The sequence below is a fragment of the Vulpes vulpes genome, chromosome 12 (genome assembly GCF_048418805.1).
Source record: "Vulpes vulpes isolate BD-2025 chromosome 12, VulVul3, whole genome shotgun sequence".
Lineage (NCBI taxonomy): Eukaryota > Metazoa > Chordata > Mammalia > Carnivora > Canidae > Vulpes > Vulpes vulpes.
The window spans coordinates 169729908-169749147 of NC_132791.1; the positions used below are offsets into that span (position 1 = coordinate 169729908).

At 54.8% G+C, this 19240-nt stretch overlaps 1 protein-coding gene across 3 annotated transcripts in view; it reads right to left on the reverse strand.

Annotated features, from left to right (window-relative positions):
- Nucleotides 1-1768: 1768 nt before the first annotated feature.
- Nucleotides 1769-19240, reverse strand: part of NECAB2 (N-terminal EF-hand calcium binding protein 2) — a 29817-nt gene continuing 12345 nt past the window's right edge. For all 3 annotated transcript variants that reach the window (XM_072731444.1, XM_072731443.1, XM_026004906.2), the window contains exons 6-13: nucleotides 11855-11991; nucleotides 9296-9414; nucleotides 9066-9145; nucleotides 6208-6261; nucleotides 5500-5612; nucleotides 3185-3262; nucleotides 2574-2665; nucleotides 1769-2272 (exon numbers count right to left, since the gene is read on the reverse strand). In XM_072731444.1, the coding sequence (XP_072587545.1) occupies nucleotides 2244-2272; nucleotides 2574-2665; nucleotides 3185-3262; nucleotides 5500-5612; nucleotides 6208-6261; nucleotides 9066-9145; nucleotides 9296-9414; nucleotides 11855-11991 (702 nt within the window). In that variant the 3' untranslated portion in view covers nucleotides 1769-2243. The remainder of the gene's footprint in view (nucleotides 2273-2573; nucleotides 2666-3184; nucleotides 3263-5499; nucleotides 5613-6207; nucleotides 6262-9065; nucleotides 9146-9295; nucleotides 9415-11854; nucleotides 11992-19240) is intronic.

Consider the following 19240-nt stretch of genomic DNA (forward strand, 5'->3'; position numbering starts at 1 on the left):
ATGTTGGCGAGGTTTCCACCCTTTCGCTGCTCTGGACGTTTGTAACTCGTACGTGCTTACATGCGTCTTTTGGGTTCTGCTGGGCGTGGTACATACCTAGGAATGCAAGGGCCAGCTCCTAGAACCATCCTGTCGTTAACTGAGGAGGCTGATGGAGCTGTTCCCCCGCATGTCTATGCTGTGTGGCTCAGGGGTTAGGGCACAGGATTGGGGGCAGGGGGCTCTGGGTTTGGATACAAGTGGTGCCATTTGCTTGCTGGTGACCTCTGGCACGTTTCTTGCCCTCTCTGTGCCTCCGTTCCCCCGGGGGACCTGCCAATCACAGGATGGTACAGGCAGGGCTGAGGGAGATGGTGTCTGTGTGCCTGGCAGTGAAGTGTGAATTAGGTGGGAGCTCTGATACCTTTTAGGGTTGAAATGTGTTCTTGGAGCCCATTCCCACCCACTCAGAAGCCACTGAGGCTGCAGGAGCTGAAGCTGCCATCAGCAGAGCTGGGACACCACGGGGAGAGAGCTCGGACCAGCAGGTGTGATGTGCAGCAGAAGCGTTAAGATGCTCAGCTCGGGGGGTTCCTCGTTGTGCCACACAGAGCCTCAGCCCGAGAACGTTCTTGAAACAGCGGAGCCCATCAGAGCAGCACCGGCTGCGGGGTGCTTGCTGATGCTGTGGGCGGGACCCAGTTACGTGACACTCCCAGGAGCCAGGCATTTTCTGGTCTTGAAGGGTCTCCTCCTGGCTTTGCAGATGACGAAATAGGGGTGTGGAGAGGCCGGCTGTGGGGATGTGGACAGCGGGGGCTCGAACCTGCTTTGCAGGCGTCCTGCAAGCCCATGTTGGAAGGCACTAGTGTGGCCTCAGGGGGGTGGTGGGACCCGAGGAAGGGGGGAGAGGGGGCTTCATGGCTGCCAGCAGCCCGAGTTGGTGGGACAGCAGTGACGGCCGTCCTCACGTCCCCCGTTCAGACTGGCCACTCTGGGCACGTCTGTGGCCCCGGGGCTCCCACCAGGCCTCACTGACCCACTGTTGCCCTGGCCTAGGACCTCTCTCGGTCTCCGCCTGCATTCTGCCTTAGGATGGGAGCCATGGCTCTTTGTCCCTTGAGATTTTTGTGTCTGCCTGGCTGCTAAGACAGGGAGGTTAGGGATTCCAGAACAGGGACTTGAGCTGATGTTTAGGAATAGCTCACTGACAGGTGTGTGCAGTAAAGGATCAGCTGTGCCCAGAGTGGCCTGGCCTTGTTATCAGCCTGGGTCTCAGCCCTGACCTCCAGAGGGGCTGGAGGCTAAGCGCTCTGCAGGGCTGTCCCCACCACCCCCGCCCCCCCCCCCCCCCCCCCCCCGGGGGGAACCTGATCTCCCAGGCTCTGCAGACCTTCCTGGCTGGTAGTGCTGTATGGGCAGTGTCTCACTTGCGTCCCTACTGGGAGCAAGAAGTGAGGAGCCTGGACTCTCCGAGACCCCTGAATGTCTTCCCTTCACAGATTTTAATCTGTACCCTTTTGTTGCCGTAACTCATAGCTGAGCGAGATGGCTCTGCTGCATCCTGGGAGTCCTTGTGACATGAGCCAGAGGAGAACTGCTGGAGACTCCCTGAACTTTGTGACGGGCCTGACCTCAGATTTATCAGCTCCGTGGTGCAGGTAAGGAAACAGGCATTGGGGTGATTTGGTCAGGGTTTCATGGCCAACACAGGGCCCCGTGCACAGTGACGGCTTTACTCCTCCAGTCGTCCTCAACTGGAAAGTCCAAAAGAACAACACCGCACGCGGGCGTTCCCAACCAGAGTGTATTGGTGCCTGCCAAGCATGGCACTGGCTACGTGGGCTCTATTGCCATGTGCAGCTGGGCACAGGCCGAGGTTGGGCACTACAGGGTCTTGGCTCCTACCAGGTAGAGGAAAGTTGACCAGGCCTGTGACGCAGGGGTCAGTGAAGGGGCCGGTCCCGGTGAGGCCAGGGCAGGCTGCAGGGGAGGGGTGGTAAGGGGTAGGGGGAGAGGGTCATGCGTGGCCACTGGGCTGGGGGGCCGGGGGGTGGGGTGCTGTCCTCCGGCTCCAGCCGCTCAGACTGCTCTGCCACTAGGGGTGGGTGTCCGGGCAAGGCTGGGGGAAGGGGCTGCTCCTTCATTTCAAACAGGGAAAATACATTCTTGTCTGGAAGTAGATTGAAAAGACCACTTGTGTACCAAAGTTTCTAGAAAAGGGGGCGGGGTGGCAGTTGGCTCCAAAGGCCTCAGGAAGGCGGTCAGTCACGGCCCACGGTACACCAAACAGCTGGAAAGGGGGGAGAGAAGGTGTTGGAAGGGCGGCCCCTTCCCCTGTCCCATAGTGAGAGGCAGGTCGAACACCTCCTCTCTCCTGCTCCCCTGGAGCTCACTCTCCATCCAGCCCCTGTCCCCTGGGGGGGGCCCCCAGAGTCCTGTTGGCTGAGGCTCTGCCCTTGCCCCTGCAAGCTGCTCTGTTGGTTCAAGGTTGGAGGGCTGCCTGAGGTCTCCAGCCCTCTCCCAGGCATCACCCCTTGGCCCTTGCCCTCCCCCCACCTCTAGGATCCTCTGCAGCCCCAAATTCCATCTACCTGGCACCAGGATCCTGGAGAGGGCCTCAGGCTGACTCAGCGTGTCCACCTTGACATGCCGGAAGGCCTTGCACACGGGGCTCTGCAGGTGCCTGCAACCCAAGATATGGAGGGGTAGTTCCGGGGATTGGGGGGCAGTGGGGGAGCCTCCAGCACTTGGGCTCAGGTGGGGGTCCTAATCCTGTAACCCTGGCCCTACTGAACCCCATGCCAGCCACACCTGGTACTGAGAGCCAAGGAAGCCAGGCCTCAGGCTGACTGTGGGGGTGTTGGGGTGGGAGGAACAGCCTGGTTCTTGCCTCTCTTAATCAGAGACCTTTCTGGAGTTTTATCTCTCCGGGGCCTCAGTTTTCAAATAGGAACAGCCTTAGCCTCTACCTCCTGGGCTGGCCTGGAGCCTGGGTTCAGAGCCCAGCAGGTGCGATGGGGTGCAGGGGTCCATCCCTCCACCTGGAGAAACATGCCTCCAGCTGCATTTAGGGCCCTGAGACCAGCATTCTGTGGGTGGATGCCCCAGGGATGGGGGCTCACTACTCCCCTGCCCTCCCCGCTCTCCTCTCCAGGGAAGGGGCCCGAGGGACGAGGACACCCGCATCCCCAGCCCTGCTCACCTCCTCCACTCCTCCTCCGTCTCCCAGAACTCGTAGACCACGAAGGTGAAGCCATCCGCCAGCCTCAGGGCCGCGATACTGTAAGAGGAAAGACTCCAGCTGCAGGGGGCCTGGCTGCCCTCTCACGGCGGGTGCCCCCCATGCTCCACCCCACCAGCCTGGCAGGATGTGGGAGGGCCCCAGCACCCGGTGCAGGAGTATCCCAGCCGCCTCCCCCAGGGCCAGGCTCCTCAAATGCTCACTGAATTAAAATATCATTTCATTGTAATTCAAGGTTTTACATTCATTAAAAAACCCTACCTGTAAAAATAAAAGCCTTTTTCCTGCTAGGCTCTCCTCCAGAATTATTTTATTTAATCCTTAAAGCACTCTTGTGAGTTGGAGTTGGCCCAACAGCAGTGGGGGAGGGCTGTGTCCGGGTCAGTGGGTGGGCAGGCCAGGACCCCCTGCCCCCATCACTCCTGCAGGACCTGGGGGAGCACCCAGCTGCCCACCTCCCTGTAACAGGGCTGATCTCACCTGGGCCAGGGGCTGCCTCCCCAAGTGTGGTGGACCTGGCAGGGAGGCGCTAAGCTGCCGTCTCTAACCCTGTCCTGATCTGGCCCCTGGCTGCTTCCTCACCGCTCTGCAGAGCAGCACCCCAGCATCCCTCGAGGAGGAGGATCGCTGTCATGGGTGGCATTCCCCATATAATTACGGGCGATTCCCGCCCTAACCGCCCAGGGTGGAAGCAGAGAACCAGGCTACCAATCATAGCATTAGCTTATTAGGTTCCAGCCTCAAATGACACGTGGGGCTGTGGGGTCGTCACCGAGAGGACAGGGCACACTTGTCACCCTCCGATCAGATGTAACCCTGCACCAGACATGGATGGCAAGGCTTTAGGTCGTCGGAGTGATTTGGTTTGTTGGCACTTGGTTACTGGGAGATGAAAGCCACCACAGGGGCTGCATTTGTGTGGCTGGTGACACACTGATTGCTTTTGTGGGGGGAATGCCTCTGGGCGGGCGGGGAGACACGCAAGCGTGGGTTGTAGGGAGGACTCAGTCCTTCTACAGACAGGCAGGGAGCCCCGCTCCACCCGCCTGCGCCCCTCTGCTCCTGACAGCCTTGCCCACGGGGAACACCTCTCCTCCCAGGACTGCTGCACCTGTACGTCAGCACCTTGGCTGCTAGCCTGACTTTAACGTGGCCCAGGCGGCCTGTACGACGCCCCCACCAGCACACCTGGCCTCCTCCTGACCTTCCAGCTCAGTGCACGCACCACCCTCTCCAGGGTTTCTGGAGACAAACACTCTCCCACTCGGCCTTGCCTCCTCCCTCCACCTCCCTCCACTGCAGCCACTGGAGAGGCCGGTCAGCTCTGCTCCAGAACCCACGGCACAGGAAGGCCACCCTGCTCAGTGACTGCGGGGCCTCCCCTGGCCCTGCTGCACCCCAGTCCCCACTCAGCCCTCATCACACAGAGGAGAGACCAGGGCACGTCTGCCTTCTGCTCCAGCATCTCCCACACAGTCCCGACCAGCCCCAGTCCGCACCCTTGGTGTCACCATCGGGCCACAGCAGGTGCCACACAGGACACCCCGTCTGCCACTCCAGGTCTCGGCACCAGCTGACCCCTAGCAGAGACGGCCTTTCCTCCGAGTCTGCAGGTCAAGCCACCCCTCACCCCGGAGCAAACCACCCCTGCAGCCCCTCCAGGACCCTGCTTCATGGCCTCCACAGCACCCCGCTCTCCATCTGCCCCTCTCCCACCTAGAACAGGTGCTCGGCCAGAGCAGCGGCCTGCTTCCCTTCCCAGCCGCATCCCCGGAAGCACACGTGCTTGCGAGCTGGGAGAGAGCAAGCAGGGGCCACAGCCGCTCTCCTGGGGGCGAGACACCGGACGGGCCGGAGCCGGGAGGCCTGGGCCAGCAGCCTTGATGACGGCCACCTGGCAAGGGTGAGGGACCGCTCAGACGTGGCCGTCAGCTCAGCTTTGCCGAGGACCCAGCAGGTGTCAGGGAGCCGAGGGTAGGGAGCCGAGGGTGGGGCCCCAGGGAGGCCACCCTGAGGGCACCCACTGTCCCAGCCCCTGACCTGAGGCCTTCACGTCCCCTAGGCCATGCTCACCTCCCACAGCCCCAGGGAGGGGGGTCCGGGCAGTGGCCCCACTTTACAGACGAGGATGCTAAAGCCAGGGAGCTGGAGTCACTGCCCTGGTTGTGCGGGGGGCAAAGCCCGGGCCATCGTGGGGTCCCTGGGGTGCGGTTTGCTCTCTGGGGGAGCCCCCCGCCCCCGGCAGAGCTGCGGCCGCTGCCCCTCGGCTCACTCACTGGAAGCAGTTCCTGGCCCCGGCGGTGGCCCGCAGGTACCGGCGCAGGGAGTCCACGAACTCGCCCAGCTGCTCGGGGCACACGGCCATCTCCTGCCGGACCAGCTGCAGGTGCTGTGGGGCCACGGGGTGAGTGAGCTTGGGCGCCCCGGGCCTGGCACCCCCCTCCCCGCCCCTGGACACAGCCCCACACCCGGCCTCCCCAGGCCTGCCCTCCAAGACCACGGGACAGCTTGGTCAGAACAAAACCAACAACCCCTCACGTGTGCGACACGCCCTTCGTCCTGCCACATGCCCCTCACGTGTGCGACACGCCCTTCGTCCTGCCACATGCAAGCTGGCTATAAAGAACTAGGGCTTAAGAGCTAAAAGCAGACGGGGGCCCCACTAGGGCCGATACCCGGCAAGGGTGTTTAAAGAGGCCCTACGGGCGTCGGGAGCGTCTGGGCTGACGCACAACAAAACCAGCGCCCGGCAAAATCCACTTCTGGGTGGATTTGGCATCACTGCGCTGGTCACTTTGCTCTGAGCCAAGCTGTTTGTGATCAGAGGACAGCCCTGGAGGAGCAGGTGGCCAGGTGCCGGGGCTGCATCTCCCCTCGCGGGGCACCCATGGGAGGGGTGCCAAAGACATCGAGCTGCCTGCATCACGTCCTGGCTCAGGCAGGGATGGGGCCGCAGGGAGCGGCAGGAAGGGAGCAGGCCTCACCATGTTCGTGCCTTCTTCGTCCGCAAGGCGCTGCTGGAGGTCAAACCAAATGGTCTGAAACACCAAGCACAAAGACGTGTTGGGGACAGAGGCCACCTCCCCCAGGGAGGCCTCCAGGACCACCATGACGAGCCTGAAGCCATTAAAGAGCTCCAGCCTCTCCACCCCAAGGTTCCAGGGGCTTTGGGGTCCCCCGGCAGCTAGACAGGGCTCGGTCCATCCTCCACGCACAGTGCTGGCTCCGAGGGGAGCTGGGAAGCCAGGCTGGCAGCCAGACCAGAGGAAGCAGCAGAGATCCCTTCTGACCTTGGCATCTGGAAGAAGCCAACCAGACCCACCGCAGCAGGTGGCCTTGGGACAGGCAGCAATGAGGCTTGAGTCTTTCTGCCACACTTGTTGGCAAAGGTCCCGAGATTCCCCATCGACTTACCACCACTCACCCCAAGTCATAACCCCTGGGGCCTTGTGGATCTAATGGTCTGAACGGGGTGGTCTGTATCACTGGCCTTCCACAGGCCTTGCTCCGAACACTTTATAAGTACGTCTTGCTGAACTCTCTAGACACTCTGAGGTAGGGGCTGCCCAAGGAGGCAGGAGCCCTGTGTCTAGAACGGAGCACCTGCTGGATGCTCTCACGGTCCCACAGCCGAGGACCTGGGCTCGGGGCTAGCGCTGGAGTCTGGCTTTGAAGCCAGGGCCTCTCTCCTCCTGACCCACAAATTCACGATTTCTTTTTGACTTGGGTACCCCAATAAAGGCCACCTTTGTGTCATCCCTGTCCATCCTCCACGAGGACAGCCTGTGTCGCCGGCACACAGACCCGAGTCTGTCCTCTCTCGTGTGGAGGAGGCACCCCGGCTGGTTAAGGGAAACTATGGTAACTGCACACGAGACCCTGTGCAGCCGCCACCACCTGGAAATTCTTCATGTCTGAACACGGGGCCCTGCATGCTCCTTCTGCAGGTACCCATGTGGGCCCTCACAATCTCCACGGCTGGTCCTGCATTAAGTACTGACTTTTCAGAGACTCGGGACTGCAAAGAGCTCTACAGGTGGCCAAGGCGTGCCTGGCAGGGGCAAGTTCCATCCTTTTACAACCTTGGAGGGGGGGTTGCCCCCAGAGGCGGGGGCTGCACTGGTTCCGCTGGCTTCTCCCGGCCTACAGGGCCACGGGAGGGTGAGGATTTGGGGGCACGTGAGGGCCGTGCAGAGGCACCCAGCCCTGCGCCCATCAGCCCCACCCACCCAGGCACAGCCCCCAGGTGCACGCAGGTGGCACGCGGAGGGCGGGGCCCCTGCCGGCCCCAGATTGGCTCCCGCTGGCGGCCTGGACCAATCAGAGTCTCCAGGACACCCAGGTGCTCCGGGTCTCCAGCCAGCGGTTGTTAAGGCGACGGGAGGCTAAAAATAAACTTCAAAGAACCTCCCTCCCCAGGCGCTCCGCGTTGTTATGACAACCGGGCCTCGGGTCCCAGGCTCCCACGCAGCGGCCGGCTTGCGGAGGGGGGATCCCACCCCGGCCTCGCCTGCAGGTGGCTCACCGCCTCCTGCCTCAGCCTCCCTCTGCGCGGGGAGCCCCGCCCCCACGAATCCTCGGAACCCCCCAAACCCAACCAAAGTATTTTTTGGCCCTTTTGCCAAAGATGTAAAAAACGCAGAGAAGTAGGAGAACCGTAGAGTGGCTGCAAGGGCACAGCTCGGAGGTTGCGGCGACCTGGGTCATGCAGGCTGACAAGTGTATCCGGGAAGCGTCGCTAACAACTGCTCAGGGCAGATGCTCACTGCGCGGCGGGCGCCGGCTGGGCCATGGACACTTGGCTTTCTGGAATCCTCGCAACAACGCCGGGAGGAGCACTATCCTGAACGTTCCTCGCGGCTAGAGCAGGACTCCGAGGCTCAGAGAGGGGACGTGACTGGCCCAGGGGCACACAGCTAAGTGGCACGGACAGGATTCAAACAGGCGCGCGGATACCTGCGCCCCTTGGGAAACCTCGAGGCCACCTGTTATCCTGCCCACCAGCGGCCACTGTCATGGGCTCAACTGTTTCCTCTCCAAAGTCGTATGTCGAACCCCATTTCCCTGGCACCTGAGAACGTGACTATGTTGGGAAACAGGGCCCCTGAAGAGGTAATTAAGGTGAGGTCACATGGGTGGGCCCTGGTCCAGCATGACCTTTGTCCTCAGGAGGAGAGGAGGACACGGAGGGCGCAGCAGCAGGAGAAGCCAGCACCGGAGCAGCAACCCTGCCCGCAGCCTCACGCAGACTTCCAGGCTCAGCCCCACAGAAGACTCGGCCCCACCTGCCGTACAGGTTCTGGCCCCCCGGGGGAGACCAACCGAGGTACCCGGGACCTACTGAGCCCAAACCATCTCTGAAGGTGGGATTCCGTACCACGTTCTGACCCGTGGACGTGCCAAATCATGAAAGCCGCTGGTCACCGGGATGTCTCTACGCCCCCCAGGACGTCGCCGTCCTTCACCCACTGCCTTTTGGCATCACCTGCCCAGGCCAGGCCAACCTTAGAGCAAAGCTGCAGGAAGCCTGGTCCCCCAGTCCCCCTCCCCCTGCTGACTCCTTCCTGCTCCTAGAGACGCCCCTCCCGGCTGCCCCCAGCCCTGTGACTGCTCCCCTGCTCCCCCACACCCCTCCCCGGGCAGGTATGAGCGAGGATCGTGTTCCCCCAGTCTTGTTCTGCTTTCCCACAGGCCCCCTGGGTGATGTCCTTTCCAGGGCTCCCTGGCCCCTGTCTGGACTCCAGGCCTGACCCTGCACTACCCTGCACTCACCTGGGGCAGGGCGGAGGGGCGGAGGGGCAGAGGGGCAGAGGGGCGGAGGGGCGAGGGCCTGCAGGCTTACCTTACTCTCCAGCCGTCCTATCAGCTCTGCCAAGCGGCTGATCTGGGCCTCCAGGCCCTCCTCCTTGGGGTCCAGGATGACTGGGTAAAAGGAACAGAGATGCTGCTGGTGGGCAGGGTGAGGCCGGGGCAGGGGAGGGGAGCCCTCAGCCCACCCAGTCCAACCGTCAGAGTCCCTGGAAGACCACTGCCCACTACCAGTGCTCCCCACCCCAGGCCACATGCTCTCACCAGATGGAGGACTCTTCCCTGGTTCCACGGCCCCCAGCTTGGGGTTGGGGGGGTGTGGGGAGGCAGCGCTTCCATACCGGGTCTCCACTGTACTGGAGCTGGGTTTGCTGTGGTTCTGTCTGCAGTGTGATGGAGGAAACACACACACATGAGGGAGGCCACAGGACCTGGCCTCTCTCAACTTTGGCAAACATGACGCACGGCCCGTGAGCCGATCTGGCCTCAGTTTACCCGGTGGATCCCCATTCCTGGAAGTGGGTGCAATGGCCTTGGTTTCCTGGAGGAGTAAATGAAGCTCACAGGCAGGTGACCTCACCAAGACCACACAGCTCGCAGGACGGTCGGGATCCGAATTTACTGGCATCTAGGACCGCACAGCCCAGGCTCTGTTTCCCCAGGAGGCCCCATTCCAGGGCTGACACTGAGCCGGGCTCCTGTCCCACCGTGTAAGCGACGCTTCCCCTCCCTGTCTCACTGGGAGCCATCCGTGTTGGCAGCCCTGTGGGTTGAGGGGAGCCTGGGTCTGTACCCCCTCAAAGGGAGCCCGAAAACACAGTCCAGAGAAGGCATGTAAGAGCACAGAACAATCTGTGCTCCTGACCGCAGGCAGGCCCTAGAGAGAGGGGCCTAGCCCCAGTTCCTGTCCCCATGCACTTGATGCACACACAGGTGCACAGCCCGCACACGCCCGACAGGCACACACAGCTCTCCAAGCACTGTGCCTGGCACAGCAGTGGGGACTCCACCAGTGCTCAGTGAAGGGCCAAATGCCCATGTGCAAAGAGATGTTGGAAAACTCACCACAGACACACAAACACACCCGGACACACACTTCTGTGCACACAGCCATTGCACCCGGTCCCTGGCTCCCCTTCTGCCCTGGTGTGTTCTGGGCTTTGTCTCCTATGATCCTGAAAGCTCAGCAAGCCTCTCCTGGGTGCAGCAGGGCCACCCCAAGTTTTCGGGACGGGGAGGCTGGTGGAGTCTTTGAGGGGTCAATCCTGATGCTCCACAAATTTAGCGTGGCCCTCAGACATGTGTGCAGCAGGAGTCCCACAGGGGCTGCAGGCTTTGGACCAGTGGCTTGTGCCCAGACAGAGTAGCTGGAGGAGGCTGGCAGCCCAGAGACACACAAGCTGAGATTTGGTGCACTTTGAGGTGGGAATGCATGTGGAGATGTGACTCCCCATCGAGGAGCGCCATTCCCATTGCCAAAGTCCCAAAGGAAAGTCCCAACACGGGATGCGCAGGTGTACGTGCTGACACGGGGTGGAGCCGGCACAGGGCAGGAGACTCGCCACCATCGGGCAGCAGCCTATCTATTCTACAGCAGAAGGAACACATGAACTTTTTAATCAAGATAGTGACCAAAAAATGCAGGAAATCTCTGTGTCAGCCTCCAGAGCGGTGACTGTTCACCTTGGGGACCCTCAGAATCACAAGGCTGAGCGCGAATGTGGAGTTCTGGCCTCGGCTCCCAGGGACTCCCAACCTGCAGGCATGGCCGAGGCCAGGGATCTGCATTTCCCATTTCCCACATGATTTGCCCACAGATGCTCCAAACAAATCTTGGGACCAGCATCATTGAACAGTCTTTGCAATCCTATCTGGTTGGGACCAGCCCTCAGCAGCCAAAAATCACCTGCTCAAACCCCGACACATCAGCCACCCTCACCCTGGCCCCACCGAGCCCCCGCCTGGGAACGGCATGCCGGGCCCAGCAGTGTAGATGCCTGGCTGTTGTTCCTGTCTATCTCTACCTCTTTGTGTCCCCTCTGCACCAGACGCACTGGCTGTTCTGGAAAGAAGGGCAGAGAGGGGTTTGTCTCAACTTGGGACAGAGCAAAAGTGAGGGCTCATGGCACCAGGAGCTGGCCTGGAGGGAGACCTGCTCCTCTCTGGACCCCAGGCTGGCCTTCCCAACACACATGCTTTTCCTTGGCTTTGGCACACAAACAAGGCCCTCGGTCACTTAATTCACTTTGCTTCTCTTTCAATCCTGCGGAGAGAGTCAGGATTTGGTGCTCTTTCTTCCAGGCCTCTCTTGGCTTCCCCAGTCTCTCCTCCTAACAGATGGAGGGAGGCCAGGCCCCGGGCTTCCGCGACTGTCTGCAACCACAGGTGCTTGGTTTTATAGCTACTTCATTTATGGCACGTGGAAATCTCTCCACTTATGGTAACCACGTACCTTCCTAAACTGATTTCCAGCTTTCAAAAATGAGGCAAATAATAGGATAGTCTTAGGTAAACAATAACGTGAGTGGTACAATCGATGAGTCTAGGGAACAGTCTTAACTCGATGTGCGTACACGGTGCATGCAGGTTATGCACACACACCCGGCATCATTCTGCACATATGCCATCTCATTCAATCCACAGTCACTGAAGAGGTAGGTGTATAATGGTCCCCACTTCAGAGCTGGGGACAAAGAGGCACAGAGAGGTGTAGCCCCTTGCCCAAGGTCCCCAGCCTGCAAGCACACAAATGGTCCCTGGAAGCAGGCTGCTGTGTGCATATGTGACATGTCCCCAGGTGACACTGTGGTCCCAGTGACGCACCGGATCTGGCTGGTCTGCTCTTCAATGGCCTCCACTGCACTCTCCACAGAGCTCAGCAGCGACTGGATCTGATTGGCCGTCTCCTTCAGAAGAAAGCGTGTCACAAACTGGTCCACGTGGCTCCCGCCCTCGTACACCTGCGGAGGGAAGGGAAGGGCCCAGTTGGGAAAGGGGTCAGAGAAAGGATCTAGGTGTGGGGTCTGGCATAGAGCTGGGTGTGCGCTTGGGGTCGGTGTCTCTGCCTCACAGGATGAAACAGGGACCCCGGCACCTCTTGCATCTTGGACACTGTAGGGCTCCTGCACCAGGGTGGGGGCTATGGATTAATAGATGGAGGCTGGAGCCCTGGCTTCACCACATACTAGCTCCTGACCTCTGCGACCATGAGAGGAGTCACTCTAGTGTCTATCTTACAAGGTCACACAGATAACGATGACAAAACGTAGAGAAAATGCTCAATGTGGGATGCCTGGGGGGCTCAGTCAGTGAAGCATCTGCCTTTGGCTCAGGTTATGATCTGAGATCATGTGTCCTGAGATCAAGTCCCGCCTCGGGCTCCCTGTTTAGGGGAGTCTGCTTCTCCTTCTCCCCTTGCTCCTCCCTGTTGCTCATGCTCTGTCAAATAAATAAATAAAATATTAAAAAAATAAAATGCCCAACATAGTACCTGTCATAGCAAATAAGGAATTGTAACTGCTATGATAAAGATGACGATGACGATGATGATATGGATGATGCCACCATCCATGTTGATACTAGTAATGATGATGATGACGATTGATGGTGATGAGGAGGATGGTGGAGATGAACATGACAGCAGTGATGATGATGATGGTTGTGGTGGTTATGAAGGTGATGACAATGACTATGATGGTGACAATGAAGACAATGACACCGATAATTATGGTGATGGTGGTGATGGCAGTGGTGATGATGATAGTGGCAGTGATGGTGATGAAGTTGTGGTCGTGATGAAGATGATGGCAGTGACAATGACGATAGTGATGATAGTGGCAGTGATAGTAAGGATAGTGATGGTGATGAAGATGACAACAGTGATGATGGCAGTGACGAGGACAGTGATGTGGTGGTGAAGACGATGCTGGTGGGGGTGGTGGTGATAAGCAAGCTCATTGGTGGTGATGTTCCTGATGTTCTTGTTGACAGGGATGAAGTATGACACAACCCCATTCCCCTCCTTCCTCCAAGAAGGATCCCGTGGGCTCCTGACCCTTCATGATGCAACTCAGAGAAATGAAAGACTCAAAAGCAACCAGAGAGGTTCAACTGGCTCCTCTCCAGAGAATGCCAGAGACTTGGTCTCAGAAGGAGGGAGTCAGTGGAGAACCTGGGGTGGACTGAGAGAGGAGGATTCAGAGGCCACCAGGAGAGGAACTCTGGGGGAAAGAAGGAGGAAGAGAGTTTCCACAGACCTCCCTCTGTGTTGTGAGAATCTCCCCTTCTGTCAAGAGTCTGCGACAAAGACATTTCTCAAGGCTTTAGGATCCAGCTGAGATTCCCTTGGCTTCGGAAGGCTTTCAAGGGCACTGAGAAGGTTCTGACTTGGCCAGGCCACACAAGGACGGTAAGGATCCAATGGCACTGTGTTGGGGACGCTGAACCCCAAAACCCTGTGCAGCTCTCCCACCTCCTCTGCCAAGACCCCACCCTATCGAGCCAGCTGCCCAGGCTCTGGCAAGGCCAGGGAAAAACCGGGCTTTCAAGGAAAGCAAATTAAGCCATCCATCACTCTGACTGGGAATTAATTAGCAATGAGTGTACAAAGGAACCACCACCAGAGACAGAGAGGGAAACAGAGGTAGGGGTGGGAGAGGCAGGCACACGCACAGGGAGGTGTATGAGGGGGACGTCCCATGCCAACGCTGGAGACGGGCCCCGACACACAGTGAATCTGTGGCAGAAGGTAGATGAGGTTCTGGTCACCTAATGCATTTCAATTATTGATTATCCTCCCTAGCAAACGGCTGAAACCGTACTCAATCCAGGGATCAATGGGCCCTGGACAAATGAATGGCCGACAAGAACAAGAAGCTATGGTGTGGTAAGAAATTTAAATGCAAAGAGAAAGCCTGCTAAAAGCCAGCGGGCAGAAAAATGAGTTGAAGTAAGTGTATTAGAAGCAGCCAGACCAGTGGCTGAGGTTGCAAAGACCCACGAGTGTAACTGCTTAGCTGAATTCCAAAAAGACAAGTTATTTTCAAAGGAATGAACATGCAGCTTTCACAGATTTCTCCTCCACCATGATCGATGCCTAAGCCAAGAGACAAACTCCACAGATTCCAGAGGGAAAGGATCCGATCTGGGAATTCTGTACCCAGCGGACACACGGCGCATCTGCATGAGGACAGGGACACACTCAGAAATCTGCAAACCTCGGAGCACCTGGGTGGCTCACTCACTTAAGTGTCTGCCTTTGGCTTGGGTCATGATCCTGCTCAGTGGGGAGCCTGCTTCTCCCTCTCCAATAAATAAAATCTTAAAAAATGAAAGAAATCTGCAATTCTTTGAAATGCTCCCAGATGAGCACCTTTTCAGCAAACAAAGCCGAGAATTTCCCCTAAAAATCTAGGGTCGAGTCAAAGAACTCTTGGGACGCCCGGGTGGCTCAGCGGTGAGTGTCTGCCTTTGGCTCAGGGAGTGATCCTGGAGTCCCGGGATCAGGTCCCATATCAGGCTCCCTGCGTGGAGCCTGCTTCTCCCTCTGCCTGTGTCTCTCATAAATAAATAGATTAAATCTTAAAAAAAGAAAAAAAAAATAAAACTCTTGATTAGGGAAATTGTGAAAAGAAGTAGCAGTGATCACTCAAATTAAATTTCACGTTATAGGGCAGCTCTGGTGGCTCAGTGGTTTAGTGCCGCCTTCAGCCCAGGGCGTGATCCTGGAGACCTGGGATTGAGTCCCACGTCGGGTTCCCTGCATGGAGCCTGCTTCTCCCTCTGCCAGTGTCTGCCTCTCTGTGTGTGTGTCTCTCTCATGAATAAATAAATAAAATCTTTTTAAAAAATTTCACGTTATAGAGATTAGGAAATGAAAACATTAATCAATAATAGGTTAATTTTAATCACATTGGATTATGTGAATAAAGAGGGTAAAAGTATGGAAAAAACATCTGGAAATTTCAAATTTCCTTTAATTGCACAAAAGGAAGTGTTTTTTTACTAGCTAGGTATAAAAGGATTCAGAGCGCTCCTGCCCGTCTTAGAAGTCGCCAGTGAAACGAAAGCTACAATATTTACCATAGAAATCACAATCAATACTATTAAGAAAGCTGACCATCCAAAGGTAAAACATCAAGGGGACAAAGGAAGCACACAAGATGGGAAGCCTAGAGGATAACAGCTGTCCTGCCGGAGCAGACAGCCAGATGACAACAATAAAGACAAGCAGACAGCAGCCTGAGCCCCTCCTGGAAACACACACTCCCAGATCTGACGCAACCAGATCCAAACGGAGGCGCCTCGAAACCAAAACAGCACCAGAAGACTCACAAAGAAAGATTTGTGCAAAAATCCTACCACCACATTTGGTCAAATGAATGGGACAAGCTGCAATATTGCTCAAAGACAGGATTTAGAGGCCACAATATCGCACAAGATAAGAAGGGTCAGAACAGGATGGGGAAATCTTGCAGAGCAAGGGCAGGATGTTACCGAACCCTCATGGCATGAGAGACAGCAAAGTGCTATAAACACGGCGATGGGGATTCAGACGGACACAGCCACTTCACACAGCACTTTCGCTCCAGATCAAGAGCCTTGCACGGCTCGTATTCTCTGACCCAGTAATTCCACTTTTGATCATCTATCCTGAAGGAATCACGCACATGTGCATAAAGGCTTATGTCCCCAGGTTAGTGTAGTATTCCTAGCAGCCGAAACCTGGTAATAATCTATTATGCCCCAAACAGAAGAAGAGCAAATACATTTAAATATGAATATTTTAAAAGATGCTTCTGGACAGCTTTAATAACCCAGGGAAAGTGTTAAAATATTAGGCGGGAGAAAAGCAAAAAAAATAAGTTTTTGTACAGGAATGATATTAAGCACATTAAACACACTTGGGAACAAAAGGCTCAGAGGCAATGAAGTCATAAAGTAGCATGTTATCAGTGGTGAGGACCAGTGGAAGTTAGAAATGATTCAAAACTCTTCATACAAAAAAAAAAAAACAAAAAAAACTCTTCATACTTTCCTCTATTTCCTAAATTTTGCAAGTTGACCGACCACGTACCATTTATATATTAAAAACACAGCAAAAGTCCATATGTATCAAACAACATGACCAAAAAAATTAGTAAAGGAAAATATTAAAAATAGAGAGATTAAATACTTTAGTGTGACAAAATAGCTCATCATTGTGCCCGAGGATAAATTAAACAATAATCAACAGGGATGGAAAGCACATTGTCAGGAAAATGTGAAAGTGCTTAAAATGGCCAAGAAAGATTACTGTGTCTCCTGTCTGGTATGCCCTCTGGGCTCACAGAATCTTCCTTGTTTTGGAGCTGCTTTTAAAACTCTGCAAAATGTAGAATAATGATGATATTGCAAATAATTCTCATCCACAGAAGCACACATGAATTTTGACTGGCAGCATGTGAGTGACTGTCACTGTCACTGGGCACAGTGGCTAGTTCTGTATTTATTCACAAATTCATTCCAGAATTCCCGGTTGCTTTTAAGAGATGGTGTGTTCTTTGAATTTCCCTTTGAGTTTGCTGTGACATCTTACCCGTTCTCACACTAATTCGGGAGTCCTTTAAAATATTCATATTCCCTCTACAGAGAGTAGAAAGGTAAGACGAATAACAAAAATAACTCTTAACTTTATTTTGATTATTCAGTCATTGAAATAGGATCGTAAATTAGGTCGTGAATACCTTTTTATTAAATTAGTAGAGACAATATAGTACATGATATATAAAGATTTTGTGTGAAAAACCGTACACCCAACCCAAGTAGATATAAATGAGTGATGTGAACTCTGTATTTCTGGGATTAAAATTATTGGAGAAAATTCTTATCTTGGAGACAAAAAAAAAAAAAAAAAAAAAGCCTTGTGATTTCCTGAATTTGGAAACCAAACTTAAGGAGTGACTGGTGATGTTATTCACACGCGTAACATAAGCAAAAATGCTGGGGCTGACAAAAAAGAGAGAACACGTGCATTTGACATTTGTCTAGAGATATGGTGTCCCTTCTTTACAATCGTGTCTTTACAATGCATCTTTTAGTCATACACACATCCTAATCCAGAAGGGATGACATTTTCAGATTTCATTCTGGAGAGTACAATGCACATCTCCAGCATCCATGAGGTCATTATTCAAACCACTCAAGTCTCACATCGGGCTTCCTGCAGGGAGCCTGCTTCCCCCTCTGCCTCTGCCTCTCTGTGTTTTAAATAAATAAATAAATAAATAAATAAATAAATAAATAAATAAATAAATTTATTTATTTTTTTTTAAATAAATAAATTCTTAAAAAAAAAAGAATTATGGCTGCAGGGAGACCATCAAAGGTTTAAAACGTCAAACTTAGTTATCAAAAGAATGGAAGCATTGCATGTCACATGCAGAAAAGAAGAGCAGCAGGCGCCTGGGTGGCTGAGTGGTTGAGCGCCTGCCCTCAGCTCAGGGTGTGATCCTGGAGTCCTGGGATCGAGTCCCACATCGGGCTCCCTGCATGGAGCCTGCTTCTCCCTTTGCCTGTGTCTCTGCCTCTCTCTCTGTGTCTCTCATGAATAAATAAAATCCTAAGAAAAAAAAAAAGAAGGTGCAGCAACCACCAGCATGAGGATGTAGGAAGAAGGCAAAAAGGCTGAAAACTGTAGACACAGTAGAAAATATGGGGAAATTTAAAGAAACGTGTCAAGGAGCTGATTACTAGAAACTAAAAGAGGCAAAACCAAGGCGCCTGGAGGGCTCTGCTGGTGAAGCATCCGACTCTTGATTTCAGATCAGGTCATGATCTCAGGGTCCTGGACCGAGTCCCTTGTTGTACTTGGCACTCAGTGAGAAGTCTCCTGGAGATTTTCTCTCTGTCCCCCTCTGCCCCTCCTCCCACTCTCTTTCTAAAATAAATAATACAATTTTTTATTTTTTAAAAGATATTATTTGAGAGTGAGCAAGTACAAGTGGGGGGCAGAGGGAAGAGCAGGCTCCCTGCTGAGCAGAGAACCCAGAATCCTGAAATCATGACCTGGGCTGAAGGCAGATGCTCCACCGTCTGAGCCACCCAGCTGCTCAAGTAATAAATCTTAAAAAAAAAAAAAAAAAAAGGAAAAACTGTCTAATATAAGATTTTTAAATGTAGCAAAACAGGATAAAAATTAAAACGAGGCTTGAGCTATAAACGCAGATGTTTTGTTGAACTTAATCTTCATGAAGTACCTGTTCTGCCTCAAATAAGGTTTTAGATTTAAAAAAATTCAACATACTATGCAAGACTGATCACGAAACCAAACGCGTCCACGCCAGTCTTGTTTAACACTACACTGAAATGGCCACAAAAAAATAAAATGCTTCACTGAAACTAGGATTGACCTTGAAACATCTCTGAAAATATTTCCCTCCCCTGCTTAGGACCTCGACCCTGGCCTCAGGGATACCTTCTCTCTCTTTTTGAACAGATAAAGGACTCTGTGATAGAGAAGCTGATTCCCACCCAGCAGATACTCAAAACCACCTACAATTCACTCCCAAATGAAGGTTCAGCCTCAATGTCCGAGAGAGACAGCAAGCGCTCGGCCAGCGGGAGGGCTCGGGTGCCAGTCGGGGTTCATCACAGGAAGGGCAGGATCCTTCAACAGGAGAGACTCTAAGAATAGAATCCACCCCATCAATCGCTGAAGAAAAATCACGTCATCAGAGACGCAATTTAAAAAATTCACTACCACCTCCTAAGATGAAATTCAACGAAGGGAAGGCAAAAATACATATATTTTTTAACAGGCTGAAGAGGATTCTAAAAATAAGATGTGGTATTAATATTGTCATTAGTGGAGAAATACAGGAGAGAGGCACTTGAAAGTCACGAGCCAAACAAGGATGCGTGACGCAGGAGCAGCACGGGGCCTCGGAACGTGGGAGGGGACACGGCGGGGCGGGAGAGAGAGGGGAGAGGACCACAGGCCAGGAGCGAACAGGCAAGTGCACCGGATCCCACCTCAGGCCAGCACTGCTGACTGACAAAGCCAACGAGGGCGCCTACGGGGCGGTGAAGCGTCTGCCTTCGGCTCCGATCATGATCCTGAGGTCCTGGGATCGAGTCCCACATCGCGCTCCCCGCTGCTCAGCGGAGAGTCTGCTGCTTTCTCCACCCCTTCCCGCCTGCCTGCGTTCTCTCTTATTATCTCTCAAATTA